This window comes from Odontesthes bonariensis, chromosome 10, assembly GCF_027942865.1.
Source record: "Odontesthes bonariensis isolate fOdoBon6 chromosome 10, fOdoBon6.hap1, whole genome shotgun sequence".
Lineage (NCBI taxonomy): Eukaryota > Metazoa > Chordata > Actinopteri > Atheriniformes > Atherinopsidae > Odontesthes > Odontesthes bonariensis.
This window is the reverse complement of record NC_134515.1, coordinates 11,318,597-11,340,485: the sequence shown is the minus strand read 5'-3', so window position 1 is coordinate 11,340,485 and position 21,889 is coordinate 11,318,597. Positions and strand designations below refer to the sequence as shown.

The window sequence follows — 21,889 nt, the reverse complement described above, 5'->3', positions numbered from 1 at the left end:
TAATGGTATTTTGTTGCAGCACAGAAATGTTAAGTCATCTTTCAGCCCGCTGCTTGTTGTTAGCTTTTATTGTGTCACAAGGGTTCCCGTTCCTCATTGAATAATCCCTTTCGCAATAACTTAGAATCATGAGACTCACAGACCATAAAATACACAAGCTGGTGTATATGTATGTATATGTACATTATTTTTTACTGTATATGCCACACTGTCAATCAAATCAGCAAATAGCTGGCCAAAACAGTTCACACCAAAATATAGTCAGTTCAGACAAGGATTCAGAAATACATTTAATCACACATGAATTGAGTTTAATTACAGAATTTAACTTATGTGACATACTGTGATCTTTTCCCCCCAGTTCTGAACATATTTTCCCCCAATATAAATATCTCTACATACTAAAGGAAAGGAAAACAAGAAAAGCAAAGGTAAACCAAGGATTCAAATAAGATCAAACATCTGTAAAATCCCAAATGCTTCTTTTTGCCAGATGGTGAGCTCTGGTCTGGGCATGTCCCAAAAACATACAAGAGTATGAATAATGCATTGGGTATAACTTCACAGTGTATCTCTGGATGTCCACGCACACACACGCTCCCACACAAACAGAAAAGCATACACGCACATCTTCACACATTGACAGATGCAAACACACACCCTCACACACACACACAAGCAGACCATTAAAATGAGCCAGGGGTCCTCTGCTAATTGCTCCTAGTGATGTGTACAAGATGTGTGAGGTTCATTGACAAAAACTACTTTTCTAGTCTATGTTGGCACCACATAAGAAACATAAAATATAAGCTACGTCATCCAAAATGTCCTTATTTTACCGTCATGATCCTTATTCACAGAAAAAAACAGCTTATTTCTGTCATCTCCTCTGTGACTTTCATGCTTCTTCACAAAGACTGTCCCATGTACGTTTGCAGAGATTTTGGTGGCCTCAGCCTTGTAAAGTTTCACCCAGTCAAATAAGAGAAAGGTATTAAAGGCTAGAATCCCATAGACAACACAATCTGGCTCAACCTCAGTAAAGTCACAACTCTTTAGCAGCAAACTGTCATTAAAGAAACTTGGCTGGGTTATAAGCCCAGGCGGCTTCATAGGAGTGATAGTAAAGAAGATGAAGGGGCTGACTTCTGAAAGACCTTCTCACAAGTGTAAATCAAGTCACAAAAGTACAAAAAATAAAAATAAAAAAAAAATCTTCAAGGAGCCTTTTTCTAGAGAGCAGGCAGTGGCTGAAAAATAAATAAAAACACAAATGGCCAAGTACTTCAATGAATATTCCACTGCCTGCTTCGTTGACGGTTGCTCCTCGAGGGATTTTGCTCTTTGATGATGATGAGACCATGAATTTTGCTGCGGTGAAAGTTCAATGCCGATGGTGAACTGCTGCTCACTTGATGCTTCTCAAGGTTTTCAGAAGGGGCTTTCGCTGTGGTGGCTTTTTTTTTTCTTTTTATTTCTATGGGTGGTCAAGCCTGGTGTGCAGTTTGGGAGCCTCGTTGGTGAATGGACACAATGTTCAGGTGTAGTGACTGGCCTCAGTTCCTTTTGTAACGTATTTGCCATCAAACCTGCAGTTGAAAATAGCAAGAAAAACAGATAAATCAAGATAAAACACAAGTAATGAAACTGGTTTCAGAAAACCCTTTCAGCCACACACCTCGCTATGGAAATATATTGACAATTTTGCACCCTGGCTATTGTTTGGTCTTTTCTTCTCTGCAACACTAATCCCAGCTGCGTGAAGTCACATTAATGTAAAGCCTACAGAAGCACAAATTAAGGTTGTGTTAGTGTGTGTGTATGTCTACAACCTTTTGAGAACAATGTAAAACATTTATTCATTTAAACTGGATAAATTAAATGTGCATACATAAAACTAATCATGTTGCCACTCTTAACAGATGCTACTTTTCACTTAAAAAATGTACAAAGCACCCTAAATTGACTTTTTAGAGAAATATATATATATATATATATATGTATATATATATATATATATATATATATATATATATATATATATATATATATATATATATATATATATTAATTAAACGTTAAACTAGTTGGATAAATCATAAAATGCTAACAGTATTATATAAGCTGATGAAAAATATATACATGGATTCAAAGTTAAATGCTGTTCCTAAATACAAAATATTTCAGAGATGTCTGACAACAAGGCATCATCTAGTTTTGTAACAAAAAAAAGAAGAGCACTAAAGCCCATTTTATGTGGGACATAGTCACCTTCAGTGAAATCCTGCATTTAATGACTTAATCAAACTGATCACTCGATCAGGAAAAACCCCTGCATGATAATAGAATTCCGCCATGAATATGTTATATGGATAAATCCATAAATGGTCATACATAAATGATTCAGGTTGACAGTGGACAAATGTGACACTGCAGGACTGCCCATATAAATCATTCAGACACTTAAATATGTGTTGGTAAATCCACACAGAATTGCACAAATTCCCAGGGCTGGCAAATAAATATTTATGACGCCCCCAATTCTCCATTTCTCTCTGTCCTTGGTAATTGTGCGTGATTCATTTTGTTTTCTCGGTGGAGGAGGGAAAATCAATCTTAGAATATTGGCTAGGAGACATAAAGCATGCAGATTCCAAATGCCTGTGGTTTTTTTTTAGGAACATAAAAGCTTCATAGATACTCAGTCAATGTTCTCGGGGGAGGAATTCACTTTAAGCTTTATGACATGTCCTTGTTTTTCGGGAAAAAGTTTCTGGAAGTGAAGCTTACATGCCAAGAGAGTATGGATTACTTTTAATAAGAAGAAATTGACTTTGAGGAATGTAAGGCAGGCAACATAATCTTGACAATTAAATACCTTGTTATTTATCAAATGATATATATAAAAAAAAAAAAAACTCCTTTCCCTTGCTTTTATTTCACTGACTTAGATTAATTTAGATTGTTTCACTTGGTAATTAGCATTTTTACTCCTAACTAGCTTTTATGAAGTTAGAGCTAATTGCATTTGTTGGCACATCATAGAATTTCTATTCCACTTCACTCAGTTTTTCAAGGCAATCACTTTGCAAGGTAAACTAATTGGATTTTACAGTGTAAAAACATCTCCCTTACAATCAGTCTGGGTTTGTCTTGGGGAAAAAAACCCTGTTTCTGCCTTTGATGAAACCACAGCGGGGCTTTTTAGCCTCAGTTCTTATGTATTCTAAAACTGCAAATAACTTCCCCAATTTTCCCATACTGATACAGCAAAGCAACTAAATCCCGAACAATGGATTCCTTTTCTCCTCATCCTGGATGAACTTTATCTAACCTCATCCACTGAAGGGCTACGGTCATTTCTATTTCTGTCGCATCAAATTTTCTCAAACCCGCAGCTGAAATCTTTCTGAGGCTGTTATTTATTCTAAGATTTACAGCTTTGATTTGGCAAACATAGAAATGTCAGATAATGCAGGAGCTCCTTAACTATAACTCTTGCTCGGTGTTAAGACAAGGAGACTTGGCGCATTTCAGAATTCTCCCAAGCATTTAATTCATGGACCCAAATGCTTAGTTTGGCCTTACAGTCACAGAGCTGTTACTGAATAAATCTGAGGATGATTTCAGATGGAGATTTCAATAAATAGCCCAGGGCTTGAGCAGTTAAGCTCAGTGTGGAATGTGGTACTAGAATATACTTGATGAAGAGGCTGTAGTGGCCGATTCATTCCAGGTCTGAGCAACAATGAACCTTCTGCAGCGTGCAGCTCTTTGAATCTGAAACACAGCTTTTCTGTTACTGTTTCATTTAAAATATATCATTTCTGCTTCCTCTAAGATTTAGGTGATTTGAATCAAGGTTAAGCTCTCAGCATGCAAATGTGTATAAAATAGTTATTTAAGTGAAAAAAAAATCCTACTTGCTGTTTTCCTCTGCATCCTACGATGGCTCCTTGGGCAAAGGCTGGAAGAGAAAAGTTGATGGTCAGAAAGCGGAAATAGAATCAGCCTTAAATGATATATATTGGTCTTGGACATGGAGCAGCGTATGTCCATTTCAAAACACAGATGGCACATCTTCAAATCATATCTAAGGAGAAGAGAAAGATGCTGACGGTTATGTTATGTCGACCAGTTTTTATGACCTCTGAGGACGCAGCCTTTCTGCTTAACCATAATATACGACCGGGTAATGGCCCCCTCATCATCTGCATTAACAAGTGAGGGACCTCACTTTTTTTTTTTTATCAAAGGCATCAAAATTTTATCACATTAGCTGTAAGGCAGGTTATAAAAAACATTCCACTTTGTTTCTCTGTGAGTTCTTCTCCTGCATTCATCTTAAGGAGGACACAACAGCCTGCTGTTTTCCCTTTGACCACAGGAAGCAAACTGCTTCCTTGCCTTCTTAATACTAGTGAATGAGCTGCTTTTGTGTAGATAATGACTCGGCTAATCATAATCAGAAAGCTAATGGAGTGTTTAGCCAATCAGAAGAGCCAAAGCGAGGCGGCTGTCTGGTTAGCACATTGGCATTCCCTGCAGCTCCCCTCGACTGTGCCAGGCTCTTTCTGCAGCAGCAAGGCGGACTTGGTATTCCGCTGCCCGCCTGGCCTGTCGTTCTGTGATCTGTCGCCCTGTCTGTCCTGCCGGCAGACTGGCCCCAGCACTATTGAAGAAATCCAGTCCTCTGAAGAGGCGCTGATCCATCACACCTCTCCAGCAGCATGTCATCTAAATGCTAAGTACTTCCACTGCATCTTTAAATCAAAACAAGAAAAGAAATGAGCACTGGAGGCGAGTGGTTGGAAGGGATAAAGGCTTATAAGGGCACAATAGAATCTGCAGAGCAAACCCTTAGCTTTTTGATTATATTCATTTTTGAGGATGCGGGAGAGGAGAAACTGAGAGAGAGGGATGTGCGTCAAGAACCCACAGACCCTATTATCTCTTAAAATGTACAAGGAGAAAAAAGGGAAGGGATGGCCATTGTTACATCTTCCCCATGGGTTTCTTTAAAGAAAATATGTTGTTTGATCTCACTCCAGAAATCATCATAAGTGCTCCCACAATAGGGAGTTCCAGCCTTTCCCTTGTCTCGCTGTCTCAGTCCAAGTCTTAGCTATTGATCGCTGCGATTCTTAAAGTCGGAGCAGAGTGCTGAGGTGGCAGAAGCGGCCAGCACTATTAACTGCTCCTACTAATTAAAAGGGTAACAAGGTGAGTTTAGCCCCACGGGACCAACTGTGCGAGAAAGGAAGACTGCTGTTTTCCTGCCATACACACTTGTAAACAGCACTCATCGCCTATGGTGTTTACAAGACAGAAATCCAAGGACATCCAAGACATATTCATCTCCCGCTGGCACGACAGATGAGATTCTCAGATAAGGAGAGAGAGCAAGTGCTTTGCTAATTGCCTGTGTTGCAGTGAAATTGAAACATTTGGACCTTGTCTCTGAGCTTGGGGTGCCCTCATTTCATCATCACTTGTAAACACTGAGCATGCTGCATAAATCATAAAGTTTCACAGTGTGAATGAGATGCACTGCATGGATCTTTGAGAGCACGCCAGTAGAGACTGGCAAAAAATATTTGGGGCTTCAATTAATTTCCTTTCTTATGTACACCACAACATATTTCATGATCAAAGTACACTTATCATACAATATGCGTCAAATTACACAAACAAGGTCTGAAACTTCATAACTTTTGGAAATCTTTGTAGCTGAGAAGAAAGGCCACTGCAGGCAAAGCAGCTTGTTTGCTTGGTGCTCAGGGGAAAGCAGAGACCGCATTTCTGGTGTCACCTCAAGCTGCAAAAGATTCACCAGCAGCCCACCCTGCCATTAAGGAGACAGACACTGTATCATCACTGCAGTGACTAAAAATCTCTCCACAGTGGTCGCCCCTAACAAGTGAGGTCCTGCACAGGATGTGGCTGGTTTCATCAGCTGGAGCTTCATAGACGTTGCAGTGATTACCGGCCTCAAGAGCTGCTGTTGTTGTTAGGCTAACAAGCAAAGCTAAAGCTTACTGAAGACCTAGAGTAGATACTTCATGCTCAGAGTATAAGCCTTATGTACAAAAGCATCAAAGCATCAGACCCGGAGCTGTCTCTGAGGAACAAAAGCAGATTAGTTACAAAGCATCTGGTTGTGTTTGCTGCTTTTTTTCTGGTGGGGCAGCAACAGAGAAGGGCAGCACATTATGAGAAAATACTGCATGAATATAATAAAAACCGTTGTAGCCCTTTAAAGCTGCACCTATTTGCTTTGCACTTTAGGGCAACATATTACAGACTGATAAATAACTAAGTTGTTATGGAAAATATGTTGATTATAGAAGGTTGCATTGGCTACGTATCCAACAGACATGGAAGAAGATTTCTTAAACAATAAGTCTGCTCCATGGCCAAAATGAATACAGACTTTGTATTCTCAGTGACAAATAACACAAAGTTTCAATACCCCTCATATTGATTTAAAGGAGAACTCCGGGGCATTTGAAGCGCATTTCCATTGCTAGAGGTTGTCAAATACTGATAGTAGGACACAGACTGGTGCAAATCGGCGCTCCCTGTGCTGCGATTGCGCTGTTTGCGCAGCCTGTCATGCTAGCCAAATACGTGGTGGCTAAGGGGCAAGAGCTAAACCTTCCACGTAAAACAACAACTTGCTCACTGCAGAAACGTCACACCACTTTATAAACCATCCGACAATAAAGTCACAAGCCTTACCATCAAAACCATATGCATGGTTCTCACATTACTGGCATGGGGACGTTACAAAACAACTTTATAACAGGGCTCTCAAGTTTTCAAGTTTGCTTGGAGTGAGATTCGGGCAGGGCAGGGGCCGGGCCTTGTGCGTGGGGGGGTTTCTTTCGGATTTTTTTTTGGGGGGGGTCCCTTGCAGTATCCCATCGCCATAAACTAGCTACTTAAAGAACAAAGAAATTGTTTTATTTATCCCAAAATCACAAATCTTCACTTTTAAGAAAAACAAACATAACCCCAAATGGGCCCCTTGAGCAGTCCCTCTCTGTGTGTGTTTGTTTATGAGTGTTGTAAGTGTTTGTGGCAGATTTTGATGCTTGATGACTGATATTGGGGGCTCCCATTTAAAGCACTGTGGCTCAATGTCAGTCATTTTCACAGTCATGATGGATGACAGAGTTCCATTCAGAGCCAACGTGTTCCTGGTCTTGGTTTTATTGAGCCCCACCATGGAAAAAACCCTCTCTGCATCAGCATTTCAGTGTGGCAGAACTAATACCAGTTTGGCAATTGTAGATAGCCTTATTGGGAATCTGTTCATACCAGTCACCTTTGAAAAAAATTTACCACGGAAGCCTAATTACACTCCTACATATTTTTCCTTTTTCATTAAGTTGCTCATGTCAAAGGGTGTGTGCTGAATATTTAGGCCTACTACTCCAACGAACACTTTAATCGGCAGGTATTGGTCTTTTACAAGGAGTAGGAAAACTATAGTAACTAATAAAAGATTCAAATAAATGAAGATATGACCTGCTGATGATCCTGACGGTCCTCTTCCACCTCCAGCTCGTCTACAACTTCTGCACGCATTCAGAGCATAATAGGCTATGTCCGCTGTGCATTCATGGGACGCGTGCTTGCAGCTGAAAGCTATTTCACACCCGGCAACAAGAAATTCTGTTTTCTGATTGGCTGAGAAATTCTATTTTGTGATTTGCCGATGGGTTGCTAAATCAAGACAGCTGTACCAGAGCTATAGTTCTGAGCTGTACAAGTGCACAGTAACCTGCCATTGACTCGTTTATAGTATCGGCCATTAGAATTTCTGTGCGACGAAGCTGACCATTTCTCAGCGTGAGAAATGGCATGTGTGGCGTGTGAGCGTGTGAACTTGTTGAAATGCGTGTGTCTCACGCTCATTGCGTGAGACTTGAGAGCCCTGTTTATAAACAGCATCTCACTTACCTCCTGTCGGTAGGCACGCGCATGTGAAAGCCCAAAAGAGTCAATGGACGATAATCCCATATACAAAACAATTATCTTCTCTAGAAAAACTGCGTTCAAGTATTTAAAACATTACAACAATACATGCCCAGTAATATTGGGCATGTATAGCGCAATCGCAGCACAGGGAGCGCCGATTTGCACCGGTCTGTGTCCTACCGTTATTTGACAACCTCTAGCAATGGAAATGCGCTTCAAATGCCCCGGAGTTCCCCTTTAACGCTGTAAGGAAATTAAGGGGAACCTAACATAGACTGAAATGAAGGGTCAGCTGGGATGTTTCTAATTTTGCTAAAAATTTCCCTTTGAATTCAAATATCATCGACAACATGTAAGAAACTATAAAGCTCTCTGATTATACTGAGTGGTTTTCATCAGGTTTAATCTTAACCAGTACAAGTCAAATAGATACTGTGCAGTAAAAAGAGGAACATGTTTCTCTGAAAGCTGATATATTTAAGAAAAAAATCTTCAGAATTATACATTGAAGTAAGTCAGCATTTGAGTATTTGTATGAATAGGTTTTCCGCCACTGGTAAGTCTTCTTATGTTTATAGGGTGGCTTGTAATGGACAGAATTCACACTTTCGGATGCTAGCTTGCAGCTGGCTGTATAACAGCACAGCCACAATGCACAATTTATCAAAAACACACAAACAAAAGATCTAAAGGGCTCAAAAGCATTAGAGTTTTGAGACAGGGTGCTTCTGAGCATGCCTCACTATGCACAGTACATGGAAGGGCTTTCTGAATTAATTATCACAAAAACCCTGTGTTGAAATGTGGCCTATGGCTTAGACAATTTCACACCAGACAAAACTCCGGAGACAAGCAGCATGCAGGGTAAAACACAAGTGGCAGTTCAAAGCCTGGCAATGACAGAACTTCAAATAGGAGAGCTGGATAGAGTGTGTTGACAGTGACAGCAGAAGGGGCAACAATCACTCTGGGTCTCAGACTTAGAAAAGAGAGAGAGGTTGGGGGGTTGGTAACTTATGTCTGGTGAAACAAATTTGACAAAAGAACTCTTTTAATAAACAGTGGCAGTACAAGAGGAAAAAAAAAACAGAACAAACGCAATGTGTTGTTTTTTCATACCACATGCATGAATGCCAGCAGAGATATTAAAGACTGAAAATGTAATCACAAGACTTACAGCAGTATGTCCGGACAATAATGTAACACCTATGGTAATATATATGAAAAAGTGAAATGGAATTGGGGGCTTGTGTGAGTTGTTTCTCTCTTTGGTAAACATCTCTATCAATCTAACATATTTCAATATATTTTCTGCATCGCTCCACACGCTATCTCCTCAAGACTGATGACCATGCCACAGCATCTGACAAACAGATGAGGAGAAACCACAGAAACACATTTTTCTCTTGAGTTTGACAAATAAAAGACCTGCAAATGAAACTGGAGTAAAGAGTATATTTGCTTATCAAGCGTAACTTCTATGTACAGTACGTATGCTTGACAGGGGCATGCATGTTGTTTGAACATCAGTCATTTTTTTTAATGTAGGCCTACATCCAAAGGCAAAGCAGCCTGGCTACAATATGTTATCCCCAAGGAACCAGAGAGAGGCTGTCAGATTGAGTATGACAAGAGGACTGTCAGTTCACAAGCAGACATGTGTACGAAAGCCTGGAGGTGAGCCAGTGAAACATAAAAGCTGAAACCCTGTTTTGTCTGACGCTTGTATCAAAGAGAGCAAGGTGATGCATTCGAGTCATCTGATTATCAGTAAATTAAAGAAACAATGGTCATTAAATCATAGATTAGTATTTATCATGAAAATGCTAAGAAAACAAATCTTTTTAATGGAGTTTGCTTCTTTTAACCATAGTGGAATAGATTTTGATAGACTTGCATGATTGCACCGAATTTAATAACTTCAACTGTGAATGAGACAGAAAGCCAGCAGAGCACTGAAAGACATGGTGCACAGCAGGCTTATATCTAATATTTGAAAATCTTTCGCTCGGATTTTTCAAGACATTTCACAGATGCAAACGATTTTCTAATGACCTGCAGCTCTTACTTCCACACTCATTTTCTGATGCTGTAATTGAAACAAGAGAATTTATTCACTTCCTCTTACTCAGGGCACATTTTTAATGTATGTATCCTTCAGAAGCTTCGGTACAAGGAGATATTATTCAAGAAGCAATGTAGTTTACTTCTCTCAGTATGCATTTTGTTTAGGCTTAATGCATGCTGGTAGTCATCTAATGAAAGTGGTTTAAACATCATACGCAATCTTTATCTAAAGATGAAATCCCACTGGGAATGCAGATATTTTTGCAAGAGATTCCGCAGGTGACAAATGCAAGAGCCGAAAAAGAGCAACAGGCAACAATTTATGGAAGCCAAAAAAAAAAGACTTAAATCATTCGAAGATAAGTTCAAGGTCACAAACACAGTCATGAAACCACAAATAAGACTGGGGTCCAAAAGAGCACTGAAGGATTTTCTGAGAGGAGCTTTTATTCTCAGTAATGAGCTGTTTAGAAAAATATTTTCAAAAAATATACTGAGCAAAATAAAATCAGTTTTGTAGCCAAAAGCATAGCTGCTGATCTGACCCCTCACAGCCAGCAGCATTAAAACTTTTCAACATTTGCTTTTCTTTGACAACCTTTTCAGCAGTATTTTCATTTGTCACAGGTGACACTCAAAATATACTTAGATTACATTAGCCTGTGCAAGATAAGCATAAATCCCTACATGTAGTTTGAAAGTTTACAGGACAATTCCCAGAGTAAAACATTGCCACAAATAACTGTGACTAGGTTTGTTAGAAAACACTCCAGTAACACATGTGAATGCCTAGCAACCAACAAATAGGTCTACAATGGGAGTGGAGATGGTCGGGGGAGAAATGTGTTGTGGACCTTTCACTTTGGTGTAAGGCCATTCATTTTTCTCTTTGTTTGACATTCGATTAGATTTTGGCTGTAAAATGACTTTGTAAGATTGAGGAAAAGATCATGGTTTGGCCTAAAATACAGTTTTTAAAAAACCTGCATCTTTCTCACAAAGCATCACTATGTTAAAACATGTTACTGTAGCAACTGGACTGAAGCTTCAATATCACACAATTTTAAAAAGTACAAATATTTCATTTTTTTTAAAGGAGGGACAGTGTAAAGATTAAAAACGTCTGTTATCCTGGTTTACTAACAACATGGTTGGACCAAACTCTTTGAGTTGCATGAGTAGCATGAGAAAAACTGCTTATTAAAGAAAAATATAGTAGAACTAAGGCACAGAACATGGCTTCTGGCTCTTCTATTTATGTCTGAAGTGATAATGAGACTTGTGGACGTGAATGCGATTGTTATATAATTTTTTGTTTCAGTTTTTTTTTCATCATGATCTAAGGTTTCATCTCATAGATGTCTTTTTAATACTTTTTGAACAACTGCGGAGCTCTCGTCACAGTGAAACTTAAAAACACGAGTCTTCACTTATTAGTATGATAGATTAATTGGTGGTGTTCTTTATCAGATGATTCATATTGTGTATTATGTTGACTGCAAGACTGAGATAATTCCACCTGCTTCTTGTACAGTTAAAAAAAGTCCACCCAACTGCAACAGAAAGATGTCACAATGTCAGTTTTCTCCACCTAAAAAATAAAACTAAATTGGGCTGCCAGAACAGCAGTGACCATGGCGACACATGTCTTGGCTGCCTGGTGGTTTGTTGGAGAAGCAGGCTTTTATGACTGAGGTGCTACAAAGTGTTATATAACAGCACTCTCCAACTACATCATCTCTCCATGTAATTTTCTCACCTCTTCTATCAGAGGTGAGATTTTCATAACTCCTTCATGACTGGACTGGAACATTTGTATTGACTTGGGGCCATAAATTAATTATTTATGTTAGTTTTTATCATACCACTTTATCATATTTGAAACATTTACGAGTCAAAGTCCTTTTTCGTTATATTTATTTTTAATAAGGATATACCTTTTACTTATCTTTTCTAGAGCAAAACAAGCTTTTTTGTGTCACAGGGCATTCTTTCAAAAAGCCTGCAGTGTTAACTGGCTATAAAGTCTTCATGTTTACAGCAACACTGGCAGGACTACACACATTCCACCAGCTTTTTGCCCTGACTGATGCTGGAACAAAGAGTACATAGCTGGAGGAAGGCCACTAGAAACAGAAAAAAAAGGCAAACGCTTAAAAAAATGAAGCAAGTCTCTCTGACCTACTGGGTCACAGAGTCTCTGCATCTGTGTGTGTGTGTGTGTGTGTATAAGCTGTACATTTTGCAGCTATCCTTTGTTTGGCAAGAAATGCCCAACTAAACAAAGTTAGCTTTCCTTCAGGCAACACTCTGGATCGCAGTGACATTTGTTGTGTGGGTGTAGGAAGATTTTTTTCCTAAGCTTCTGTTTAGTATTTTCCGTGGGACAAAATGCTTGTGAAACTACAGTCTGATTGTGATAAAATCAAGCTTTCTAGTACTTACAGTTAATTATTACAGCAATCATCTAGCTTGTCAAACACATTTGGGGAAAAAAGTCTGCTTCTATGCTGCAATGATGAAGCACTTTTGGTATCTATAGTTTCGATCTAAGCCTGCAATGCTGATGTTAGAGCTTTGCAGCGCTAACAACGGAGCTCTTATCAATCAGAGCAAATAATACAATCGCACAATCCTCTTACTTAACAGTAAAACTAAATATTTTAATGTCCTAAATTCTGCCTGATTGTCTTGTCAGTTTTTCATTTGACAACTATATCCAACCTTTGTACATTCATACATATTTGATGTGTAACAGCAAGGTTACACATAGGTTGTCTAACCTTGCAATTCACATCTATATCCCCATGTCAAGTAAATGAAAACAAACTCATAACATTTATTCTCAGTCCTCCTAGTGAAGACAAATTGCTAGCCAGTCGGGGAAGGGGTTGTCCAGAGAGTGATTCATTTTAATGGCTATCTGGCAATGGAGAGCGTGCTGCATATGCAAACTCCATTAGCAGGTAAGGCTTAAGTGTGTGACCTGGCAGTGCCACTGTGAGATGCACACACGAGAGGGCGGGTGGCGAGGAGGAGGCTGAGTGCAATGAGTTTAGAAAGAGTTGCAGGTGCAGAGGACGTGGGTAATATGAATGTGTAATGCAGTTACATCATTGGGCACTCTTTATCAACATATCAACCTGAGGATAGCGTTTTATTCAGATGTTTAAACATTAACAAGAACCCATGAGACAGGAGCAAGACCTTTAACCTGAGCGGAGTGATGCATAAGTTTGTTCTAAACAAATATGTTTGAAGATTTTTTTTGTATTTCATTGGTAACACCGCTGCCCAAAGTTAATAAAAAATAATATAGTAATATGCAGATAGGTACTTATGTCCTGTAACTCCTGTAGTGAAGGCTCATGCACAAATAATCAATAACTTTCATCCAGTTGATTCATCACCATACTATAAATCTCTATAAATCATCAATCTCATCAGTAAACATGTAATAAGCATGGTTGTCCATTTCTCTAACCATAGTATTGTCACAATATACAGCCTCAGTTAAAAAAAAGATGGGCGAATGTGTAAAAAGTGTGTACTCGGCCTCCTTTCCAGTGGTAGCTGTGATAGGTTGGAGACAAAGGATGGTCAACAATCTGAATTTGATGCCCATGATCTTTGGGCCATCAGGTGGCATTGTATTAAAAAAAAGACATGATTTTGTCATGGAAATCCCTGCATGGGCTCAGGAACACTTCCAGAAGTCACGAACACCTCTATCATGCAAAGAAGAAGACATAAGTGAACATGATCCAGAAACACTGCTGTTTTCTCTTGGCCAAATTGAATCAAAAATAGAGTGGCAATTATAAAAATCAAAATTTGAAATTCTTTTTAGAAATCAGGGAGACTGGATTCTCTGGACTAAAGAGGAGAAGGACCATCCAATTGCTATCAGTTAAAAGGGCCTGTATCTCTGATGGTATCGGGGTGCATTAGCACATATAGAACTGGCAATTGAACATCTAGAAAGGCACCATTAGTACTGAAAGGTATAGATGGGTTTATGTGCAATGTCATTACAGAGGTGGATGTGCAACTAAGGGTCAAAAAGCGACACTCAATTCGATTTGTTTGGCAGAGTCGAGATCCTTAAACAGAGATTACGAGGCAACAAGATAATTAAAAGGTAGGATAATAAGATTCCAAGGTAAACTTTACCAATCGCCTAAAAAGATGGATGGAAATTGTTCAAAATTCCAAGGGGATCACAGTCCGTTGCCAAGAGCAGGAAAAGATTGTGCATTCACACCAATAAAAAAGTAGACTGAGGTCCCTCGAGTTCCAAAGGCAACACAGTCTCTGTCAGAGAATGTCATTCAGTGCCTTTAGAGAAAAAAAAGTCGGCATACAGGCAAATCCTTATATTTATATTCATTCTCTCTGTGTAGTTTTAAGAGATTAGTTTTATGACAGGGCATTTTGAGACACGAAGTTGGCACTACAATGACATTCTTCATAAGGTATATCAGGCTATACAATTACTCATCTGGAAAAGTGAAAGCTTGCTTAGTCTGGGACAGTGTCTGGACCTGATTGCATTGTTAGCTTGGACCGCACCTTTTGTATTAATCAGTCATCCATCATGTTCTACTGTGAATAAAACATTAGTTTGTGAGATATGAGAAACGTTGCATTGTTTTTTACATTTACATCTTTTACAGTGTCCCAACTTTTGGGGAATTGGGTTGGTAACCTGCAAGATAGTAACATATGCCACGGGTGTTTTCTGTAGAGCAACGTTCATGTGATGCATGAATATCAAAATTTTAAATTGGAGCCATGAAGACTTTTGTACCTGTCGAACCATGTATTTTGGAACATGTTGACTAACCATGTACATTAATTTCATTAGTGGGATTGATGTGGAAAAGTACAATGATTCTTGAAATCTTTGTGCAGGACAGATCACAAACCAGCAAGACTTCCACAAAAGTATTCAGAATGTGTGTATGTAATTATTTTTACAGCATTGCATTCTTGTACAACTATACTATACTAAATGTTCAAATGCATGATTACACGATTTATGTGGACCTGCTGTCAGTGTAGTCCTTCATATTGTTAACATCAAACCTGTAGAGAAGTGGGGTATACAGGGTTAAAACTGATACTGGACAGATTGCCAAACACACTGCTAATTTAGCTACATTTGGCCTAAAAATGACAAGTTAGAACAACAGATGAAAGTTTGTGAAAATCTGAGAAATTTTGCCTGCGGCAGGATAGAGCTTTGTCAAATCAATAACGTCTGATTAAAAGATTTATAATGTGTAAAGGTTTATTATATCTTGAAGGAAGATTTTATCCATAATGCAGATAGTTTCTTCTCTGAGGAGAAAGTAAATTTCCCTACAGTCTGCCTGTGAGGTTATTTCTTATCTTTATGACAAAAAGAGGAGTTTTTAAAAGTTTAAAGTTTTGGATTCACAGAGAAATTCTACAGCAGTGTCAGAGTGGTGTTAAAAATGAAAGATGAAAGGAGTGATATAATGGGTTTTCATCCCCGAATTTAACCAAATCACATCGTAAGCTATCCAGTAATAATTTAGACGTCTTTTTCTCTCCAAAAGTGATTGGGGAAGAAGTTGTAATCTTCCATCAGTGGTTTTACTTTTATGAAAGGCAATAGAGGATAGTTTACTGAGGAAAAAAGATAATGAAACAGATATTCTGTGATAATAGATTGTGTTAATGATTTAAGCATATGAATGGGATTATTGTTATCGTACTGTAATTAGAAAGAATATTCTGTAAGTGATTTGATATCAGATTTAGACATAATCAAACATTATCAACATTCTATAAAGAACTGATATGAATAGTACATTGTATTTTGTTAGATGCATGTTTTGTTCACAATATGCCACCATCAGGTACATTTGTCACTTTGTTTTATCTGCTAACTTCCCCTCCAGCAAACATGTGCACCACAGCATAAATAATGAGCACAGCCATTGTCATCTCTCAGACACCCGCACACTCACAGTGAATTAACCACTTTGTGAAATGATCATGACCACGAAAAGACAGATTTTCTTCACAATTATAACTCCTTCTCTGCCCTCTCTTCCTTGCAGATACTTGCACAAACATAAGGACAGACAGCAACTCCTGTTCCCTACATCTCCATCCTTCCCTCCACTCAAGCCTGATCAATCCTCTGTATAGATTTCTCATTTTCATTTATCCCCCAGAAAGCCCTTTCCTCCCCTTTCAGGTCTTATAATGAATACATCTGGATACCTCCTCACTTCTACAGGCAAGTCTGCCCTATCCCTGCCTCCTCAGCTAAAAAAAACCAAAACACGATTATCTCTTGTGATAAGCTTTCTCAAAAAAAAAAACAGCTCATGAAGAAAATGCAGTGAAACATGTAATATGCATTTTTGTTAATGTCTGTATATAGGCAAAGCACTAACTCAAGTGTGTTGTCAGAGTACATTATACAACACAGTGTGAAATTTGCCACATCTGCCCAGGGCTGCTTGAAAAAGTGGATGAAAGAACGAGGAAGATGAAGAGACATCAAGTGGGAGAGATAAGCCAGAGATAAAATCAACTGACCTGGTTTGTAGGCTGACCTCTGGCATTGTGTACCTGACGACAAGGACAGATGTCTCTGCTGCTCTGTCCATCTCACCATCTCTCTGGCTGACATCAACAAGCTGTATTTTACAGTCACTTGTGCTGTCTCTAAGTTACATACCTCTCCTCCTTTCTTTAGTCTTCCTCTCTTCACTTCATACCTAAGGCTCATTTCTGCAAATCTGCTAACACTCGGACGGATTCACATCTTTGAAAGAAGCATATTATGTTCCAGGCAAGATGATAACCATATGTGCAACACTGTTGTGAAGTCAGCGTATTCACTCAGTAATGTCATTTACCACATCTAGAGTTTTATAGCAAATGAGCATCATCTGCAAGCATGAACAAAATCTGACCAATCAGGAATGTAGTGACCTTAGCAACCGTACATTTTATTTTGAGAATCCAATTTGCCATTTATACATTCAAAGTCTTGTTCATTTTTCCCTTTTCTTCATTCAGCCTTGGAACTAAGTCACCCTTGAAGTTCCAGGGTACTGAGTCCTGACAATGTTAAGTGTTTTATTGGTTTTTAATTACATTACGGTCATTTTGCAGATGCTTTTATCCAAAGCGAGTGAAATTTGCATACATTTACTCTTATGCATGTGAAAGGGAGTTACTCATTTCATTGAACCAACAAATGTTATCACACGATCCTACAGGTCATTTCAACTCTATGACTTTATAATGTCTTTCAGCTCATTGTTTCATCCACAACCTATAGCTGCATGTGCTACGTGCCCAGCATCAAACAGTTGACGGACAAAGTTAGCAACAAGCTGGTGAATAGTGTGAAGCACTCTGCTCAAGAAACAGATATTTCCCAACGCAGCTTTTTATCTGCTGACAGGATATTATCGCATTGTACCTTTTTTTTGCTAATCAGATCTTGTGAGATATATGTGTAATCATTTAACCTAAAAACACATTCTATTATGTCTCTAGTAGCTCTCTCTTACTATATTTCAGGTAGAACCTATTCTAACCACGTGGAGAGTTAAACAGTCCTTGATAGGGACTATAGTTTGCTCAACAAGTCCTCCAACTGAAACAGTCGTATTAGTTGTTTCTTTATACTCAATATTGCTCATAATGGGGACCAGTAAAGTACAAGGACACAATTAGTAAAGCCACCAGTGAAGCCCTACAGGCGGCAGAAGGGAAATATCACTCATATGACGGTTTCCACAACAGAACAAACGTCATTCTCAAGTCTTTTGTTTATGAAGGCACAAAGTCCTTATAAGAAGGAACAAGGAGTGGTTGAATTGAGCAGCTCAGTGCTGTACTTTCAATCATGGACCTTTGTGTGACATGAGATCGAGACCAACATATGTTCAGTCTATAACAAACAACTTTACTAAAACGCTTTTCTAACCACATGATTGGATTTCGGTAATAAAATCACTAAGCAAGGATAAGAAATATATCATTGTTAGATCTAAAATACATCATTTTTACAAGTCAATACTACCATCATGGGCCCCATTTTGTCTGGTTGCCTTGGTTACATGTAAATGCAAAATTAGTCACTTTCTGTTTGGCTTTGGAACAAAACGCCACCTGGTTAGGGTTAGAAATAACCACAGTTAGGGGTAAAAACGCTCCTTTTTCAACATGACTGTACCATCATGGATGCTATTTTCATCCTTAATATGCAATTGTTCTCACGACCACTAGAGGCCATGTATTCTTTGAACAGAAACTACAAATTCTTTGTGATTTTCTAGATTATTGAGGAAAGCAAAGAAGTCAGGTTGTTTTTTGACTTGACGCAAAAGTGATATGGTCCGTTTTTAAACTTTGAATTGTTTTCAGATATAAGCAACCAGCAGCTCATGAGAGAACCTGTAAATCAAAAAAAGTGAAATTGTCCACAACTTTGGTGGACCCATTTTAGGAAGATTTTTAAATCTTGGCTGAACACAGATGATCTACTGTATACACACCTTCAAAAATAATTGGTTAAAGATCACCTGGTGAGAGAACAAGCCTGAATAGTTAAAAGCCCTATCTCAATTGAGCCTAAAGCTGCACATTGTGAAATTGCCAAGTGGCATTGTGAGAAGTACACACAGTGACAGGGAGACCTGTAGCCATGGCGACAACTACTTGGTAGGCAAGCAGTAGAGCCTGGAGAGCGATTATTGGTTTTCCCTCTGATTTTTTTCTCTTAACTCTTGGCTTTCATTTATAATGATGTTTCATTTCTACTATTAAAATAAAAAGAAAAGATATTAACTCACAAGCACACTGGGAAGAATAGTGTCTTCGTGCTTCCCGTATTGTCTCATTATTGAATAAAATGCCTATTTAGTACTGCAGCATTGGCAGCCATGAGGCACGGGATGCATGTTGGGTTGTTATGGAGGCCACAGAAGGCCAGATGACACCATATTGCAGGTTTAAAAAATTTAACATGATTATTCATTTACATCGCGCCAAAGTCAGTGGGAGGTCGCTATCATTATCTTTCCAGCACTGCATTGGTATTTTAAGACATTCCTAGTTTTGTTGTCTTGCTTGGAAAAAGGGTTAAAATCCACCAAAGTCAGCTTCGGGATCAGAGAACAGTTTGGTAAGTCAACCTTGTCTTAAAATTCAAATGCACTGGGTAATCCTTCATTGTCAGTGGTTGCATGTGTGACATGCAGGGTAGTAATTTAACAAACCTGAGGGTGAGGGTGTTCAAATACCAACAAATTGCATTTTAGAAGGAACACCTCTCCCTTATGCAATAAATGTCTTGTCCTTTTTATTCGCTACCACTGCAATGAGTCCTGGAACAGTGGTGTAACCCATAGAGAACACCTGACTACAGCAATGGGGTATGTTCTTCAGACATTTAGGGACTTTTAAAGAAGTATATCAGGATACTTTGCATGCTGAGAAATTATGTTAAAGGTGTATGGTAAAGGTTTGACCTGCTGATTCCTATTTTGTCTGACCTGAGTAGCTCAGATGTGTTCCTAATACAAACACGTGACTTTGAACAACTTTTATTTTCCTAAAACTGTACCAGGTTACATGACATTTTCTCTCAGGCTCTTGAAATCTGAAAATAAAGTGTTCCATGTTACTAAATAGAAGTATTTGAACACATGAAATCCAACTGAACAGGAATTGCAGCATATCTACTAATATCTTTAGTGTAACGATTGCTGCTTTCAGGCTTTCTTTCAAAAGAAAGGCTACATTAAACTGTTCTGGTAACGCAGTATCCAAGAAGTTTCTTCTGATCTGCATTATGTATTTTGGGCTTCAGTGATGTATCAAAGATTGTCACCGTCAGGGGTATCTATCACCTGATAAATCAGAAAGCATACCGATCGTGGAGTTTGCATAAGTGACCTATGCCACTTTTAGTTTGTTCCTCTGCAATGTGCTCATGGTTGGCAGTGGGGTTTCCATTGTGCTGCTTTAAACAGTGGTCAGTTTTTACTGAAATTACTGCAACACAACAAGAAAGGCAGGTGTTCAAGGACACAGTGTGTACAGCCACTGAGCGCAGTCTTTATGTGGACTGGTAGAGTTATGAAAATAAGAAACAGCTGCAGGCAGAAAACTGGTTATTGTGTTATGTGAGCAAGCATGATACAGTTCCAAATATTTGAGAAAGGTAGTACAGCGTGTAAAAAATAATAAGTGGAGCAGTCACAGTTATTAATGATTGAAACACTTACTTAGAATTCTGGAGAGGAGCATGTCTAAAGAGGAAGTTACAGTGTTTGCTATGATATAGGGAACACTTACAGTTGATCTTATGCTAAAGCACGAATTCAGCTTCCAGAAATAAGACTCCCTATTGCTCCTTATGCATCTCATATATCCTTTTAACATTATGAACATTATGAGATTGACTCTGGGTTCTGTGATATGTTCCAATAGTGTAATTACGGTGCTTATAAACTCCTGTAACATCATCAGTCAGTTTGAGAAAGTCTCAGAGAGTAGTGCAACATTAGTTTTGTGCCCTCAGTTATGAAGCAGCATTTTAAACTTGGATACTGACCTGCTGTTCGACTGAACCATGCTCCCTGTATCCCAGGGCTGAGGCCTGACATGACAAAGGACCCAGCTCATGGGGGCAACTCATGCTGATAATGACAGTGTGACGTTGTAAGTGCATATGGCGTGTATTAATGTCACGTCGTGTAAATTACCGTGACGGTCTTGATGCGACCACTGCCCCTGGTGCAGGTCCAGCCGGATCTGTTGAACAGAGGGCTGCACACCTCCCCCTCCAGACAGGGAGTCATCTCACACCACTGACGGCTCCGCACGATTCGCGCTGGGAGGGTGAGAGACAAGAGGGCAAAGAGGAAAATTAGACAGACTGACATAGCCAGAGCAAAACTTCCAAATGCCAACTTTTTCTGGAACAAACTAAACTGTCATTTCTGAGCTTCCACAGATGCTGATGTGTCCCAAATCCTGCAGGATTCTAATAAAGTTCTTGTTGAACTAGCATGTCTGAATTGCCTGTGGTACTAACCTTTACAGACCAGATGGCATTCCATAAATTATTCTGTTGCTGAGGCTAGTGTTCAGTACAGCTGCGAAGATAGATAGCTTTCTCCTTTTGACATTTTGCCACAAACATTGCCCCTGAAACTGTTCTGCTTATCTCTGGAAAAGTTCATTTCATTGCGCAATACTGTTAAGTTTAATTTCAAGGTAAACTGTGTAATTTTTTTCTGAAACTTGCACTGTGCAATAACCAACCCCTTATATAGAAATACCTCTGTCATAACAAATTCAGCTAAATTTTTTGCACAGGGTTTACCAAAATTTTCAGAAAAGTGATAAAACTAAATACTGGTTTTGTTTTTTGGTGGTCATGGCTACTCAGGGTTGTGCAACAATAATGGATGTTTATGTTACTATTGAAGCTGTTTTCTATGAATAACCTTTATTTGAGACTGCACAATGGCTGCTGCATGCTGCATGCATGGGCTCTCTCCCAGTATTCCTGTATCCTCCTACACTGCAAATACATGCATGTTTGGCTACATGGTTATTCTAAAATCTCCGAGGGGTTGTTTGTCTCTGTGCTTGTCTACGTTCTCTGGACTAGAGAGGAGATGTATCATCCAGTCAGTTCAAAAGCCTGCATTTCTGATGGTTTGGGGTGCATTAGTGACTATTGAACTGGGAATTTGTACATCTGAGAAGGCACCATCAGTGCTGAAAGGTATATACAGGTCTTAAAGCAACCAATGCGTCCATC

The 21,889-nt window shown here is 39.0% G+C and overlaps 1 protein-coding gene across 1 annotated transcript in view; it reads right to left on the bottom strand.

Moving 5' to 3' along the window:
* Window positions 1–277: 277 nt before the first annotated feature.
* Window positions 278–21,889, bottom strand: part of tafa5l (TAFA chemokine like family member 5, like) — a 47,900-nt gene continuing 26,288 nt past the window's right edge. The window contains exons 3-5 of the mRNA XM_075476244.1: window positions 20,823–20,950; window positions 3,924–3,967; window positions 278–1,589 (exon numbers count right to left, since the gene is read on the bottom strand). Of these exons, the coding sequence (XP_075332359.1) occupies window positions 3,944–3,967; window positions 20,823–20,950 (152 nt within the window). The 3' untranslated portion in view covers window positions 278–1,589; window positions 3,924–3,943. The remainder of the gene's footprint in view (window positions 1,590–3,923; window positions 3,968–20,822; window positions 20,951–21,889) is intronic.